This window comes from Microchirus variegatus (genome assembly GCF_963457635.1).
Source record: "Microchirus variegatus genome assembly, chromosome: 6".
NCBI lineage: Eukaryota > Metazoa > Chordata > Actinopteri > Pleuronectiformes > Soleidae > Microchirus > Microchirus variegatus.
The window spans coordinates 5,550,650-5,567,949 of record NC_139807.1 but is presented as its reverse complement, the minus strand read 5'-3'; the positions used below and the strand labels follow the sequence as shown (position 1 = coordinate 5,567,949).

Sequence of the window (17,300 nt, the reverse complement as noted above, 5' to 3'; positions counted from 1 at the left end):
TTTACAACAAAGAACTGCTCCTCTGCTCACCCCCTCCCTTCCCTGAGCGCTACGGTATCCTCAGCCGGTCAAATGTCGTCCTCGTCGTCTTTCTCCGTGTCAGCAGATGAGGTTCGTGAGGCGAGGGAGAGGGTGGAGCGACCGCGGCCGTAGCAGACGAAGCGGAGAGAGTGGAGGCGGGACTTCCGCTACAAGTAAAGCGACGCTTGATTTGTTCTCTCGCGTTTGTCTATACAGGCTCCCGTAGAAACATGGCGTCGTGGCAATGCAGTAGCGGCCCGCGACCACGTTATTTTACATGACTTTTTGAAACACTATGAAAATGAACCAAAGAATATTATACAGCGACTAGACAATGCAGGAGCACATAATATGTATACAAAAGTGGATTTTGGGTCATATAAACCCATAAATACTACACAGTGTCCCTTTAAAAATACACAATTGGAAATAAAATAATTTACATTTTGTCTGGTTAAAAAGGATAAGAAGGCATGCAAAGTGTATTATGTATGTAGATCAAATATGTAGAACTGAAATTACAAAAATCTTTAGGAAAAAAACATGCTCTCCAATTATACTGTAACATGTTTAGACCCCCCTAAAATTCGGCATTTGAGGCTTTCAAGGGGTCTTGAGTGTTAATTAAGTATTTCGCACAGTGTCTAAAGACATATTACTGAACCAGACAGCCTGTGTGTTAGCTTCTGCTTGATTAACTCATCCTCACTGTGCCCACCACTGCTAGCATTGACCAGATGCAGGGGCTGAGCCCAAAAGAAGATGTTTTTTAAAGATGTGATTGGGCCCTGACTAGTGTCAATTTACACAAACAACCAAGGAAGGTGGGAAGGAATGGCTGGGTTTTTTTCTGTTTTATGGTCAGGCAAAGTCAAATAAACAGTTGGTTTGCCAGATGGCAAGTCCAGCCCTGACTTGAAGCTTCTGTACACTCATCGTCTGCACGATATGTTATGAGTCACTGGCTGTGATATGCTAATGAGAAGCAGAAAACCATTGTCACTGAATCCTGTGTGTATACTGTGTGTGTAAATTTAACTCGTAACCAACAGAGTTCTAAGCGTGACTGACAGCTCTGAAGATCAAAAATAGGAGCCCCAAGATTTAGAGCTTCGGGGGGAACGACATTCAAACAACCTTTGCCATCATACTTAGAAGTTGCACACTGTCAAACAGCACTGTTTTAATACACACACTTGTGATGTTCGGTGTGACTTATACGCACTATTGAGGATTTCAAGTTCTTTTGATCTTGAGGTCATGCCTTGCACTGGGTCCTCTGATCCTGCCGTGACCTCAACATTTGTCTCCCTAAAAAACAGTGAATCAAAACGGAGCACAAAGACACCGTGTAACCGAGCTCCTGTATATCACTGCTGTAGTCCCAGGGGTCCTGAATGATTGACAGAGTCCTCTGCTCTGGAGTCTTCTCTAATGGGCTAACATCTGGTCACGCTGACCCAAGTTTCACTTATCGTCATCCAAACGTTGGTTCTAGGTGAATGATTGATTTCCTGCAGTGAGATTGTTTCACCACAAGGATGACACGTCTATGTAAATGTATAAATGGCATAAAATCGAGTGTACAGTAAAACTTAACAAGGCGAGTGTAAAAATAACTCCATATTTATTACCTTAAAAGACAATGCACTTTGGAAACTGCTATGTTGAATGGTTGCAAGTCTTTATCACAATGGGGGCAAGTGGAGGCAATCAGCTGAAAAGCTGAAAAAGGTCTGGGGACCAAAAAAAAATGCTGAGAGTGTGAACAACACAGAGGACTATGCCGTTAAAGAGCCTCATCAGTAAAAGTGCCCATCAATCACTGCAGTGGAATGTATGTGTCCCCTTTCCATCATGTAACGACTGTGTAGTGATGGCTACAGCTGGCAGGTATTATGGCCTTGCCAAAACATGAGACCCAACAGAAGGTTTACACGTCATTACTTTGTAAACTGATACTTTTCTGAATATGTTCTGAATAATAAAACATTTAACTGCATTTAGGATTTGATACTATGTCGACACATCCGTTGTTAAAAAGGTGTGCAGGTATTTCTTTAGGGCAAACAAAAGTCACTAAAATCGTGCTTCCCAGGACAAATACCCACCGTAAATTTACTCCAGTCTTTGGGTATATTAATATTGTGCGTGGTGTTTTTTTTGAGTCTTTCATTGAAGATTTGTCTCTCCTCCTCTCTCCTCGACTCTTCATTTGACATGATCGTTTTGTAGGTGGAAAAAGGGGGATTGTGATATTTATGGGAACCGATCTGTGGCACAATTTGTAATTCAAATTGTAAAGTATCCATTGCAAAGCACAAGCGGCCACTGTTTTAGTTACACGATCCTCATTTTGTGTTGACTCATCCTCCTATTTTTAAACAATCACCCCATTCTTTATGACGTTCATTATTGTTTCAGCAACCACGATGAAGATTTCCTACCAAAACATGATATTCATTAAGATACAAGACACTTTTTTTCCGTCATTACACTCATACAACACAGCTTAATCAAGTTAAAAATGTGCTTTTATGGTATACAATGGTATAAGGGTCATGGTTGCTAACAAGCTCTCATAAAAGGCAGCACTCAGAGTCTTCTCAGAATAAAAGTGAGATTATCGATGGCCATGTAAACAAGCTTTGCGGTCTGTTTATACGGAATCCTGGTCTCACATTATAAGAGATAATTGGCAATCATTCAGCAGTGTGACAGAACCATCCTTAATGAATCGGGATCACCATTCCACACCCTGTGTTTGAGGAGAAGACCTATCATTTGTGTACGACGGTGGCTGGCAGGAGTACTGTTTAGTGTTGCTGACAGCCCACACTTTGACTCTTTCACATCACTTCGCTCGTCCCTCAGCAAACAAAGTGCGTCAAGTTAATTGCAACTATTACATAGCAAAAGTCAACGCACTGAAGATACAGCAGCTTTTGTCGTGTGACACTGAAACTGAATCTTGACGTGCCTTCACACAGCTGTACAAATCGGCACGCATACCAAAATACATAACTTGATTTCAAAAGCCTTGCAAAGCCTTTATTCCGCTCACATCTGGTCAAATGCATATAATTGAACATTCCTGCATTTGTCTCATAGAAGCTGGTCTGCATATCAAAAGCAAAAAACCTTAATTATTTCCTTTCTCATTAACTGTAACAAGTTGCATCGCCTCCTTCCATATATACATTGTAGAAACCAGTGAGCTTCAGAGTAAGGAATTTGCCAATTTAATTATTATTTGCATCTTTTGATTAAAAAAAACCAAACTGTTTACCCATATAGCTATGTGAATTGAGCTTGAAGCATTTTGTTGGTTTCTCCAATAAATACAGCAAATTACAATATTGTAGGCCTCCTCAGGTCTACACTTAATACATTTATAAAAAAAAAAAAATATCGAAGCCACTACTTTTTATCCATATGAACAGGGCTGGGAGCAAGTGTCATACTGACCAGACTGGCAGCTAATAAGTTACACGATACACGGTCCACGATACCAATAATATCACTAATATCACAATGCAATGATTCGGCGATAATCGATATATCGCAAGACAATGAGCGATACATCACAGTATCTGTCGAACTGAAGAAAACAACGTCCGTCAAAAGTTAATATTGCATCAAAACAACAACAACAACATCAAGGATCCCAACAAACTAAAACCACCTCAGTAGAACCGCTGATCTAGTTTCCCTTGACTATACAAGTACACTCTTAGAAATAAGGGTTCCAAAAGGGTCCTTCTACAAGGGCTGAGGTTCTACCTGGAACCATTTGCCTCTGAAAAACCCTTTTGTCCGAATAAAGGTTTTTTCAAGGGTTCTTGGTAACACCAAAGGTTCCAGTAAGAACCATTTTGATCCAGGGAACCCTTTAAAACTCCTTTCCTGAAAGCATTTTAAAAGGGTTCTTGGTGGCCAAAAAGGGTTCTCCTATGAGGACAAGCCAAAGAACCTTATATGGTTCATATGGTTCTACTGAGCACTTTTCTATTTGTACACTCTTAATTTCTAAGAGTGTACAATATAGACCAATATGGACTTGTCTGTTTATTTTAGCTGGCTTATGTACATATATGTAGTCTTGGGTGTTAGGCCTGTGTGAAGTTTGTAATCCACTCACGTAACTATCCACAGATTGTCTTAATTGTTGCTGCTTGCCATCTGTGTGTCTGTGTTTTCCTACCATCTCTTCGTGTCGTCCTGCATTTTCTTCAGTGGGGTGGGGGGGGAGAACCGTTTCCTGCCAATGTTGAGATCTGATACCCGTTAGCCCCAACAAAATGACTTTGCCAGTATCTGATCGCTGTTCCAGGTAGCAAATTGTATGCCATTAATTATAGATTGCCAATGGAGTGAGCCCATTTCAACAGCGTCTTTGTCCTTTGGTCTTTCTTACTGTATGGCTCAGTGGGAAGAGAACAGGCTGTGGGGTTGTAGTTATGTTGATGTCAGCAGGTGAGTGGTGTTCTGGTGGTACATGTGTCAGGCTGCCAGTGCTTCAGTATTAGCCGCAGGTACTTCAGAAAGACTTTACATGCTACTTTTTTTTGTGCAGAAAATGCTATCTATCTATCTATCAGCTACAAAAATCCCAATTAAATATATTAACCAAATTGTTCAGCCCTATTTTATTAAACATATGTATAGTTATACACATGCACCTTCTAAATTTCCAGGTAACTGGCAATAGCATGTTATGTTTAGGGACCAAATCTCAAGGAGATGGCAGTCGGTTTGTCAATCTGTAGATTTGATCCAGGCTGAAATATCCGAACTAGAGAATTCAGATTTGTTTATGCTTCAAAAACATTTAATTGTTTTTTTTCCCCCCCAAGCTCAAACTCCTCTGTTCCAGTTTTTCAGATGTGAGAATTTGATGATGGTCTCTTTTTGATGTCTCTCTTCCGGTTTGAATATCTCTGGGTTTTTCAACCTGCTGGTTGACTGCAAACATTTTTTCGTAACATTTTCGCATCAATGAGAATAAATGATTGAATCAAAAAAAAAAAAAAATGCTGACCATGAAGTTGGTTTGGCACAAACAATCACAGTTTCCATGTGATGTATCCTACTGACGTCTTTCAACCCCGAGGATGAACCAGAATCCCACATTAAACCATTTGTTCAGTATTTTAATTTCATTTTTGAAACAGAATACCAGCAAAACTCATGGCAAACTCATTCAAATTCCCCTAAGCCAGCCAAATATTAGCATGCTGACAGACTGAGGTGAATATTTTAGCTACTCAATATCAGCACGTTTCCTGTTGAACCTCAAACTCTCCAGTTTTGCTCCTATCTAGCCATAATAGTGAAGGTGCTAAAGACTCTGATCTAGTTTATTACACAGCGAGGGCTGTTGCACATAGAGATTTTGTTAAGAGAAATTATCTACACTAAATATCTTCTTTTTTTTTCTCCCTTTTTGTGCCCTGTGGCAAAACAACACATCATCCTGGCACTGATATGACCTTGTGTGACTCTCGCTGAATGCACTTCCAGTCAAATCAATTGCCAGTCGAGGTCGATTCAAATAATAAATGTTCTTTTAAAATCTCTCGACTCTTTAACCTCCCACTCCACGTTCTAATTTTGGACTTATGCACCAACTGGCTTTCAAAAAGACGGTAAAACACACACATACAGAGACTCAGACAGGCAGGATTTACTCCAAAGAAGCGAGCACACAGTGTCAAGTCAGTCCAAACACGGTACAGGCCTTGGATCCAGCAAACACAGGCGCTCACCTGAAATGGGGATTTGAGTAACAAATAACAACCGTCCTCTCTGACGCGCGCTGATTTAATCTTCAGCAGACAAGTCACGGCTGTTGTACAGCTGCTCGGCGCATCACGGGATCAAACTGCACATTTGTAAAATAAAATTCAAAACTTTGGGTGCAAAAGAAATGAGTAAGTGGAAATGTTTCTCAAGATGATGCCACTGCCTCCAGATAGTAATTAATAAAAACAAATATTTGTAGAAGTAAGTACCTGTGGGGGGTGAGACATTCGCGATGTAGCATAATTAAGAAGTAGTGGCTGAAGGAGAAAAGTCTGCGACACTTGGTTTATTACCAATTCATTACAGTGCGTTCAGAGGAAAAACAAACATTAATGCTTGCATTGAGGGGCTGAGTGCCTGGCAACACATCTAATTCCCTTAAATGGCTTTATAAATTGATTGTGTCTGCATTTGGAGATATAGGAAAGTGTGTGTGCGAGTTTAGACTTGGCTTCCCCACAGGCGGCGCGGGACCGTCTCCTTTCTGGCCAACGCTCCTCTGAGGGAAGCGTCGATAAAGACGATAGTGGCGGTAATGGTTGGTGATCGTTATCAGGGAATGAAATGGCTTCTATAGTCGGGCGAAATGGCTGGATTTTCGGGACGCGGGACGTCACTTCGAGGAACACAAGGATTTTAGTGCTTTATCTCTTTGTGCACTCAGTAAGATATGTTTATATAGTGTCTTGTTGTATTAGATTTATTGCATTTGTGTTGATTTTGAAGGCTTGGGTATTTATGTCTTTGTTAGTGAGGATTTTAACATACTTTTTGGCAGTTTGATACTCTACAGCTCCCGATATGATCTGTTTGAACAGAGTTTGTACTTGACTTGAGGTTGAAAGTTATACCCCGTCAAATTGTTGTATTTCGAGGCCTACAAAACTACTTTTTGACTCACAGTCTGATTTGAAATGAACTCCATTAAGATTGCATTCAACCGCACTGTGTGAAACCCATTATTATTCAATATGATGACGCCTATAGCTCATGTCATGATGGAATATAAAACTGGCAAATCAAATTAAGTCCAGCGTACGAGATTTTCTAGGAATGTGGGGTATCCTGTCCGTGTGATTGTCATGACAAAGAATAAAATGACAACTGCACAGAAGGAAGAAATCTTTACATCGTCATGTCAAGGTCCTTCAAGGAATGGCTGATGATTGCGTCTCCGCTGATGGACGTTTCTATTTAACCATAACAACATCTAGCTTTTTGATTCCCCTCTGTAGCCCATACCTTTATATCACACTTCAATACTCAATCAATCAATACTGTTTTTGTCTGCTGCCTATTCATTTGTTGCCAACGACATCTTTTAATTTTAACCAGGAATTTGCTAAAGTGTTGTTCTGAGATTGTTTTCTGAGCTCTCTGTCAGAAGATCTGGTAAACACTTTGAGGCACGAGGGTTTTCTCTTTGTAAAAGTTTTTTTTTTTTTTTTTTTTTAATAAAGCCACTTTTTGGAAAGGTTCATCTGAACCGAATAAAGAAGCGTAGATAATTGTGCGTCTACCACATATAGGTATGTACTGTTGAAAATATCAAAGATTCTCTTGTCAAAATATGAGGCTAAATCGCTCTGCTTTTTATGCACTCAGTTGTTGTACCAGCGATGTCTAAAATGGCAAAACGTTGGATGGGTCAAACAGCACAAAGCAGCACAAAGCAGCACAAAGCAGCACAAAGCAGCACAAAACATACGGGCTACATCTTTGCCAAGATGATTCATTCTTGCACTGATAAAACAGTTTGCATCTACTTATGCCTGTCACTTACACGCTTTGCTCTTATTATTGCAAAAACTCTTCATGAACGCTCTCTCAAAGGTAAATTGCTTGAAGTTAATGTAACCAGAAAAAAATACCACATTTAATATTCTCTTGGATTTTATTAAAGTGGGCCTCTGCTATTACTTACACTTTTAATGACATTTGATGAATGTATGCAAGCGTTCCAGCAAATATACCATTATGTGATTAAAAAAAGTATATTAAATTAGATTATCAATGAATACATTACAATATACGACATAATATGCATAAAATGCTATAACTCTAATAAGGCTTACAGTAGTATAACGAGGAAACTAAGAGAAAGTTGAACAAAATAAACAAATTAAACATGTCAGGGTGCTTATCTAATCTTGAAAACAAAAAATAAAAATTACACTTCTATGAAAAATGATGGTTATTACATCTGGGCATCTGAATAACAACTGATAAACTAAAAACGAAGGGTGCCGATTTGGCCATTATGCTAAAATGTCTTGTCTCATGTTTCCTAAAACTCTCTTACGCCCTTTTCAGATGGGATTCATTTTACAGGAGGAGGTGGGGTAAAAGTAATTATTACCAGATCTTCTCACTGATTTTAGTTCCCACCTGAACGTGCCATGTCAGTAATCAGTACTGGACGATGTCAGTAAAGATTTACGGCGACTTTTATCTGTGGGTACAAAGATTACCCCAGGTAATACTAATCCCGTGTGAAAAGATTCAGCAGTAAAATATTCCGTCATCTCGCATTTTACAAGTAGTCTTCCACGGATTTTCAAGCACGCATCGAGGCGCTGTGTTGATGTGCGTCTGCACTTGTGATAACAAGAAGCAGCGCAGCGCGCACATGGCGACAGGTGGTGACGGCCGTGCATAAATCTAGCGCCACTCGGTGTCGGGTCAGGGATCACACCAGGTTCTTCGCTACCCCCCTTGCCCTCCCACATCGGGGGGGGGGGGGGGGGGGGGGGGGGGGCTTTGTCAGTGCCCCCGGGGTTACTGGGTGGGATGACAGGGGGGGGTCACCCGCCCATGGGAGCACATGAAGCTGGTTGTAGCAGCTCAGCAACTGGGCCCAGTTAAGGGCTTGTGGGACAGACGCCAATTTTCCCCTCCCAATTGTAGAAGTTTTATTGAGATTTCATATCTCGTGCAAACTGGCCTTTAATATTACAGAGGTCCTGTGGTAAAATGACATTACTCCACCTTCCTATGTAAAACTAAGGCTCCGTCCCAATACCTTCCTCTTAATATTTCCCTTTGGTTTTGAGTGCCCTCAACCGTAAATTCCCCTGGTTGAGGGAAGTGGTATTGGGACATCACTACATGCAAATTAGTTAGCCAACTGCTTTCATAAATCGTCACTTATTTTCTGACATTAGTGTTCAAAGCTCAACGGTCCGTTGGATGTGTATCAAACCAACATATTCCAACACAATTCGACATTGTAACGTGCTTATTTGCGAAAATATATTACAACGAAAATGTTCCTCGGTAGATGTGGCCGCCATCTTTGTTGAAAATGATCAGCCGGATCGCTGAATCCGCAAAGCATCATGGGTAATTTCATCTTCCACTTGTTTTTAAGCCTGCACCAGAGCTCACTACATTTTGAGGGTTGATTATAAGGGCAAAAATCACATTTCTACGGAAGCGTATTGCATTCACTTGAAAAAAAACAAAAAAACTCCTGTTTTTCTCAGTAATAAATTTTCGGTTTGATTTTTTGAATATTTTTTTTTCTGTTTTTCTGACTAATATTTTTCCCCTGTTTTTCTGTCAAATTTTTTTTTCTGTTTTTCTGAGTAATTTTTTTTCAGTTTTTCGTGCAAATTTTTATTCCCCTGTTTTTCAGAGTAATTTTTTTCAGAATTATCGAGAACTCTTGCTATGGTACACAGGCCGAAGGCGATTCCGCTGCCTCAGCTGCACACCGTGTGCATCCAATATTTTCAGTAGTCTCCTGATCGTCTCTTGAGTCACCACGTAGCCAGCCTGAATGCATTTCAAATGCATCATCTTGTATCCATGGAGCATGCCATATCTGTCCAACTGATCCTGGAGAAAGATCGCTATGTCTAGCAGATATGAATGGGCTTTCCTTCTGAACAACCGCAAAGTCCTCAGGTGCCTGCGTTAAGTCAACAAACTAATGATAATACCATCTAAAGACAGGACTATCTCCCAGTGTCTTAAACCCAGATCAAAGTAAAACGTGATTAAACTAAACAAGACGTCCATGTTGTTAGAAAAAAAATTACTCCGAAAAACAGGGGGAAAAAAAATTTGCACGAAAAACAGAAAAAGAATTACTCCGAAAAACAGAAAAAAAAATTACTCAGAAAAACTTAAAAAAAAAATTAGACAGAAAAACAGGGGAAAAATATTAGTCAGAAAAACAGAAAAAAAATTATTAAAAAAATCAAACCGAAAATTAATTACTGAGAAAAACAGGAGTTTTTTGTTTTTTTTTCAAGTGAATGCAATACGCTTCCGTACATTTCCCCTTGCTCCACCCTACACGCGAACGCGCAAAATGTAGGGTTACGGGAAAAATGTAAGGTTAGGGGAGGTATTGGGACAGGGCCTTTACCTTTCCAAACAGGGCTATAGACTGTCATTACTAGTTTGGAGGCTGGTGGCTTTAAGAAAGGCTGCTTGCTTTAACTCCGCTACCCAGGATGAATTACTAAACTTAAGAGCTCGAAAACAAAGGTGATCCTCATTAAATGCAGCAATACATTACCTAACTTCCCCCCCCCCCCCCACCTGCAGAGTCTCATTGCTTTCTATTCATATATGAGTGAGGCTAACATTCCAGCTGACTTCATTAAGTTTCATTTTCCATTTTATCTCCTCTGAAGTGGACCATTAAGTCGGCGCGTAAGGGTAACTGATCAGCTAATCTGCCCCGTGATTTATGTGACAGGGAAACTGAGGACTTAACTTAGCATTGATTACTGACATGGTTAATTGGCTAAACCCACTGGTACATTGCGACGGGCTTATTGGAAATGTCAAATCAAGCAGCTCATTTGCATTCGTGATGTATGATGTCTGCTCTAGCGTCTGCACAGGCAGCACAAACACACACACACACACACACACAGCCACAGAGAGAAGGGCCAGAGAAACTGACCATCTGGCCTTCCAGAACATTGATATTAGACGGACCTATGTCTGTCTTGGATGCATTTATCTGACAGTTGCTGAGTGAGTGAGGATGTGAAGATGTGGAACTCACCTAAGAGGGTTTGAGTTCAGTTTTGACCGCAGATGTCAGAAGTGAATCTCGACAGACACGGAAAATATGTTTTAACGCTTACATTATTTCTTTGAGTGTGTGCTTTGGAGAGCGAAAAACAATGGCTGGGAGTTCTCAAGTAAACTGGGGTAAGAGGCGTAAGAGACAAAAATAACATTGCTCGAATTTGCATTGCTTGAAACAAAAGCAGTATGTTGCAAGACCCGGGCACTTGCATAAGGTGTGGAAACAAAACAATAAATGCTGGTTATGTAAAACTAAAGAACAATGAAATGTGGAGTTGTTTTTGTTCTTCTATTTTTCTTAAAAATATAGACGAGTGCAAACAGGACAAAATAACCTCAGCAGGGTTCTGTATTTTATGCAGCTTATAAAAATGATGAAATTTGTTCATATTTTTAACTTAAATTATAGAAGCTCCGACTTCTGCATATATTAAAAAAAAAATCAGCTTACTACCTAGTTAAAATAATTTCTCATCATTCATCTATGCTTCTCTGGCAATTTGTTAAATTCAAGTGATTGCAAACGTGGAAATCAATGGATGGATTTATCAACTAATTTTAAGTGGGTGAGAGAGCAGGTTAAACCTACAGTACAACACATTAAATAACATGATTATTTATGAAGCTATAACAATCAGAAATCTTGTTTTAATAATTAAAAAACCTTTAAGACTGTGAGTATATCGCAATATATGATTTTTCAAATACTCAAAGTGTCTCTGGTAATCAATCCCAATATTTTCATATCGTATATCGTCCCATCACGAACATGATGTCTAAGTATTTTTAAGTGACCCTCATAGTGTCGCTTTAGTTAAAGTTCATTCTCTACCATCCAAACCCAGCGATACAAAAGCAATCTCACCAGCTGTTATATGAATTCCATTCCATGGGCACGGCATCGAATTTTCCATCACGGCAACCGATTAATAAATAAGGTAATTTGACTTGATAATGTTCTCACTGTATTCAATAGATGCCACGCACGTATTATTCAGGTTCCTTGACTTGCTGAATAGGCATCGAGTCATGTGGTTTAACACAAAGCATCAAATTGAAGTCAAGGTTTGCCTGTGAATTAACCAGAGCAGAGTGTAGATTGGCATCTGTATAATTCTGCTGTATTAAAGTGCTAGTAAAGCAAGTGCTAATTCCCTGTTTCACACATTACATATGTTTTTAATTATACAGAAAAGTCTAAAAAGAGGTGTTTTTTTGAATGTCTCTTTTCAGGAGAATGTTTAAATGCTGGAATAATATACTGTATAATATCAGAATGTCGTTTCTAATTAGTCGAATAATCAACAAAATATCGGTTCCAGAGCCAGCGGTAAGGCTGAGGAAACGCTGCCCTGTGCCCTTGTGCCAGGCATTGTGAAGTGGAGCCAGAGACAACGTGGCTGCTAAACTATAAATATGTGATATATTGATACATAAAGCACATTTTTCAATTCTAAATCACTCATTTTGAAGTTTAATTTGTAGTTCTTACTACAATTGTGTGTGTTTTTTCCCTTTTCCCACAAATACATCTTCTCTGGATGAGAAAACACACAGAAAACCTCTACCACTATATTTCAAATTCCTACATTTGAGGAAACCACAGATACCTCAGAACCGTAGCTAAACCAGTGCTGTGTTTTTGTATAGTCCATCAATGGTGAAAAATCTCTGTATTTCAGTGAAAGAAGTGGTTTGATACCATACGTCCATATTCTGTACAAACACTGTCAAACAGCAACATTAAACTGATTCGGTCCCCACTATAGTGTGTAAGTGTGTGTGTGTGTGTGTGCTGGCTCCTCCAGTGGACACGCTGAATTCGCTGAACTTAACACGATTTGAAGCCTAATTCTTAAACACTCGGCTGCTTTTAATATCGCAAGGTGGTCGGTGCCGCAGTCTCCCGTGGGGACGAGACGTCAGAAGAGATCATGTTTCACCGCTTTACACATACTTTAAGAGCTTTTCCACAGTTACCTGCATGTGATGTGACACATAAAAAAAAAAAAAAGATGTTCTTTCACATTCAGCCTTGAGGCTGGCCTCCTTACAATAAAGCAGCATTAGCTGGAGCTTGCGGGGCCCCAGTTTTACTTGACATTCACAAAGCACGTGACCCATCGAACATCTCAAACAAAGCTCGTCTTTGGGAGGTTTTAAAAAACAACAAAACAATAAAAACAACATTTTGATGATAAAGTTCAAATTAACTGAAAAGGAAGAGACACTTTCTAATTACTGAATGCAATAACTTTTTTTTCCCAGCACTCTAATATTCATGAAACACATGAAACTTATTACTTGCGATGCATCGTCTGAATTAACATTGTTATGAATAATGCAGCACGTCATGCAACTGCAAACACATTGTCCTATGGACAGGCAAACACAAACCAAGTCACGTCAACTTTTAGCTTTATTTCAGTCCAAAACACTTTGATCTGTTGTGGCATTGTTGTGGAGCCATGCATCAATATGCGTTGCTCTGGTGAAGACCCAGACCAGAGGTGGCTGAAACACTGCCCAGCATCGCAAACAACATTAATTAATTGGTCTACTCTATGTGCATTTATAATACTTGTTGTTTTGTACCGGCTGCGAAAGGGGAGACTGATTTATTGAAAGATGCACAAAGTGAAACTATAAGGAAGACGATGAGAGAGCCAGTGGTTTACATACTCGAGTTAAAGTTACAGATTAATTTAAAGCGGACCTAGACCGGAAGTTCCAATTAACGCTGTTTTTTTTAGTGTGTATCTGCGTCCTTACCTTGTTTAAGAAGACCCTGAAGGTTCAAAACAAACAGTTCAGCCACTGCTGAGAACGCTGTGTTTTATTGTAATCTCGGGCTCAGCGAGATCTCTGAAAAAACCCGGTCTGGTTACGTAAACACCGGTTCTCCGGAACAGCAGATCGTCCTGCTCCGGGCACTAGTCCGGGCACATCCAGTTGCGTACATTGAACCGCAGAAGAAGAAGAACGTCCGTTGTGGAGGTGTTTCACGAGCGACAGTGTCTTCTGACTCCGGATCAAAGTCATAAAAGGGACTGCGGCGGGGAGTCGTGACAAAGCTATTTTTTAAACATTGTTAAAACAATGTTTTGATAATGAGAAGCAGTGCATCCACCGTTCCAGAAGGGGGAGCTGCGCTTTTGAGAGCGGGTGTACTTCCGGGTACTGGCCAATCACAAGACTCTGTCTTCTGGGTGTGAGAGTTGAGTCTCAAATCTCGCGGCTGGGAAACACCGTCAGAAAAGAGGATTTCTATCGGCTTGTTTACAGCAACTAGGAGGTTTTTGACCATAAAAACAAGTTAATGTATGTAAGTAGACCTCCATAACTAACATATATGTGCAACAGGACCACTCTATGTGAGCTTTAAGATATTGGCATGTTGGCATGTGCATTCATGTTCCAACAATTTAGGTAACTGAATGTCTTAAAAGTGTTGTGAATATTACAAATTGTCTGAGAACGAACGTACCGACACCACCATGAAGGCCTTCCCTTCAGCTCAAAGAAAACAACAGAATGCTGTCAAGATTCAGCGTTTTTTGTTTTGTTTTTTTTTGCTTGAGATGCCCATCACTAATTGGGATCTGTTGCTGTCTGAAGTCAGATTCTCTAACATCTGCAGACACACACATATGCGGAGGTTTTTTTTTTTGATCGCAGATAGTCATTCAAGTGTTTTGTCAGGCAGAGCGTGATTTCCGGCGAGCTTAATGAAGCGCCCGCGTTTCATTTGTCACACAGTCACTCCTCATTGGATCCGCCCTTTGATTTCCACCTTTAATGAGCACATGCATTTCAATTCACAGATATCCATTCTCTGTGTGGGTTATCCTATAATTTCAGCAGATGATTTTTGAATGTTCAATCCTGTAATGATCCTACAACTTATGCCAATGTAGCCCCTTAATTTTATTTTGCAGATGGTCAATTTCCCTCAATACGAGTGAGCTTCTTATTTTTCCTTTTTCACATGATCAAACCTCTGTTCGTCAGTGTGTTCGACATCTGCGGAGCCTCCGTGTAATTTAATATCTCTCCACATCCGACTGCAAGCTCTCACTTCCTTCTGCCCCCCATGTTGTGCTCTGATGTCTCCTCTCACAGCTCTGTTGGAGGTGATACTGGCCAGCAGAGACTGCATGATGGCCGGAGACCTGTGCTCGAGCGACGAGACGTGCAGCCCGCGCCTGCGGACTCTGCGTCAGTGTGTGGCAGGCAACGGCAACATGAAGTTGGGTCCCAGTGCCAAAAGCCAGTGCGCCAACGCAGTGTCTGCCCTCATGGCGAGCCCTTTACACGGCTGCCAGTGCAAACGAGGCATGAAGAAGGAGAAAAACTGCCTCAGCATCTACTGGAGTCTGCATCAGGCTTTCATACATGGTCAGCGGTTAATTAATAGCAGCTCTCTGAACAGCTACAGCATGTGATTTTCTATAAATTCCATGAATGTGTTAAAATATGAGCTGTTCGACAATACGCGATTAGAAATAATTGAATTATCATGGAAAATTAATAATGATTCTAGATGTGTATAATTTATGATGTGGTTCAGCTTCGGCTAAGTGAAAGTGTTTGTGTTTTTCTCAGTTCAATTAAAATCAAGTCACTGTTTCTATATCTGTCTGTGATTCTTTCAGGACTAAACCTGGTGGAGCCTTATCCCTACGAGACAGTGCAGAGGGATTATGACTACGTCCGCTTGGCCTCTATTACAGCTGGCAAGTTTTCGAAATAACATTCATTATCTTTCACCTTATTTCATACCACTGAACCCTGAAACCAGAAAACACTGGGATCAGTAATTCCCCCCCGAGGCAAATCGAAGTCTTTGTTGTTTCTGAGACGCATTTAAACGCGTATTACGTATTCATCTAAACACAATCCCAAACTCCAAAATGGCATCTTTGACTTTCAGTTGTTGGATAGCAAACTTTATATCCCAGATTCAGTTGAAGTAACATAATCTGTGAATGCCAGTGAATACTAATGGTGTCATTTTTCTTTTATATTTTTTTTTTTGCCTAAAAGTGATATAATATCCCACATTTGGCTGTGTTTCTCACAGCCCGAGGCTCCTCTTATTAAGCAGCCTCAATGAATGTATTAAAACAAGCTAGGGTTTGCAACAATTAATCAATTATTAATCAATTACTAAATGAATAATCAACTATTATGATAATTGATTATGTGGTTTTAAAAGTTGTTAAATGATTAAAACAAAAAAAAATTTTCAGCTTGTTAGATGTGAATGTGTTCTAGTGTCATTGCTCCATTTGACAATGACATCATTAAAATGTTTGGGAAACACCAATCAACATTTTTCAACATTTTACGGACCAATTGGATACTAAATGAATGGAGAAAATAATCGACAGATTAATCCATTATGGAAATGGCAATAATTGTTGGTTGCAGCTCTGAAACAACACATTTACACATTCACCACCAAAAGCAAGTTAATAAGGGCAAAACAACTTACAAATGAAATTATCAATCAGTCAACTGACATTTCCTCAATTCATCAATAAACAACCACTGATCAATGACATTCTATCAGCTAATCTGAACTCTTGATTGTCAAAAAAAATTGTTGTACCAATAATAAATCTTCTCTAAATCAACTGGCCATAAAATCCTCCTAATATGTCACAGAGACTCAGGAATAATGTTCATATAACAAACTGAACTCACCAACAACAACAGTACAGACAAAATATTTGCATTAAAAAAAATATTTTGCAGACTGCAAATCATGTTTATGTTTTGAAATCATGATTTGGCATGTGGCGCCACCTACCGCCGTCTACCAATCACTGCAGTCAGTAGAGTCTCACCTGCCGAGCAACCACGGGTTGCCAGTTACGTCAGAAAACGAAACCTAAAAGACCTCTGTATTTTGAATTTGAATGTAGTAACCGTTTTTGGCCACATTCTTACATATGGCACCTTTAACCTGGCTTATAATGGCTTTTAAACAAATCTTTACTGGCCTTTAGCTTTTTTTGTTACATGTCTTCAAAGCCTCTCTCAGGGTAAAGGCCACATCTATGCTAGAGTTTATGAATGTAACCCAACCCACTAACTAATGAAAACCATGTGGGAAAAAAAAACGACGACGACTCATCCCTGAAATATAAAAAGCTCAATGGCATGCTCATTTCAGCATTCAGAAAAAATTTCACACAAAGCGCCGGACGTCACTTACACAGCATCGGTGGCCATTCATAAATTGAATAGATCTCTATAGGAAGTAGTTTGTATTGTTTTGGTTGCATAAAGCGAGATTGCCAGGAGCTCTCGTTACACACCTCGTCTTCACATTACCGACTCTTCTGACGATTTGATATTAAATATTTTATCAAGTTCCTGGATCCTATTTAAATCACCTACACTCCCTCCATCTG

At 39.8% G+C, this 17,300-nt stretch overlaps 1 protein-coding gene across 1 annotated transcript in view; it reads left to right on the top strand.

Moving 5' to 3' along the window:
• The window catches only part of gfra4b (GDNF family receptor alpha 4b), a gene marked incomplete at both ends in the record, with an annotated part of 40,969 nt that overhangs the window by 17,482 nt on the left and 6,187 nt on the right, over nt 1-17,300 (top strand). Inside the window, 2 exons of the mRNA XM_083891405.1 lie at nt 15,001-15,276; nt 15,534-15,614. Coding sequence (XP_083747531.1) covers nt 15,001-15,276; nt 15,534-15,614 — 357 coding nt within the window. The remainder of the gene's footprint in view (nt 1-15,000; nt 15,277-15,533; nt 15,615-17,300) is intronic.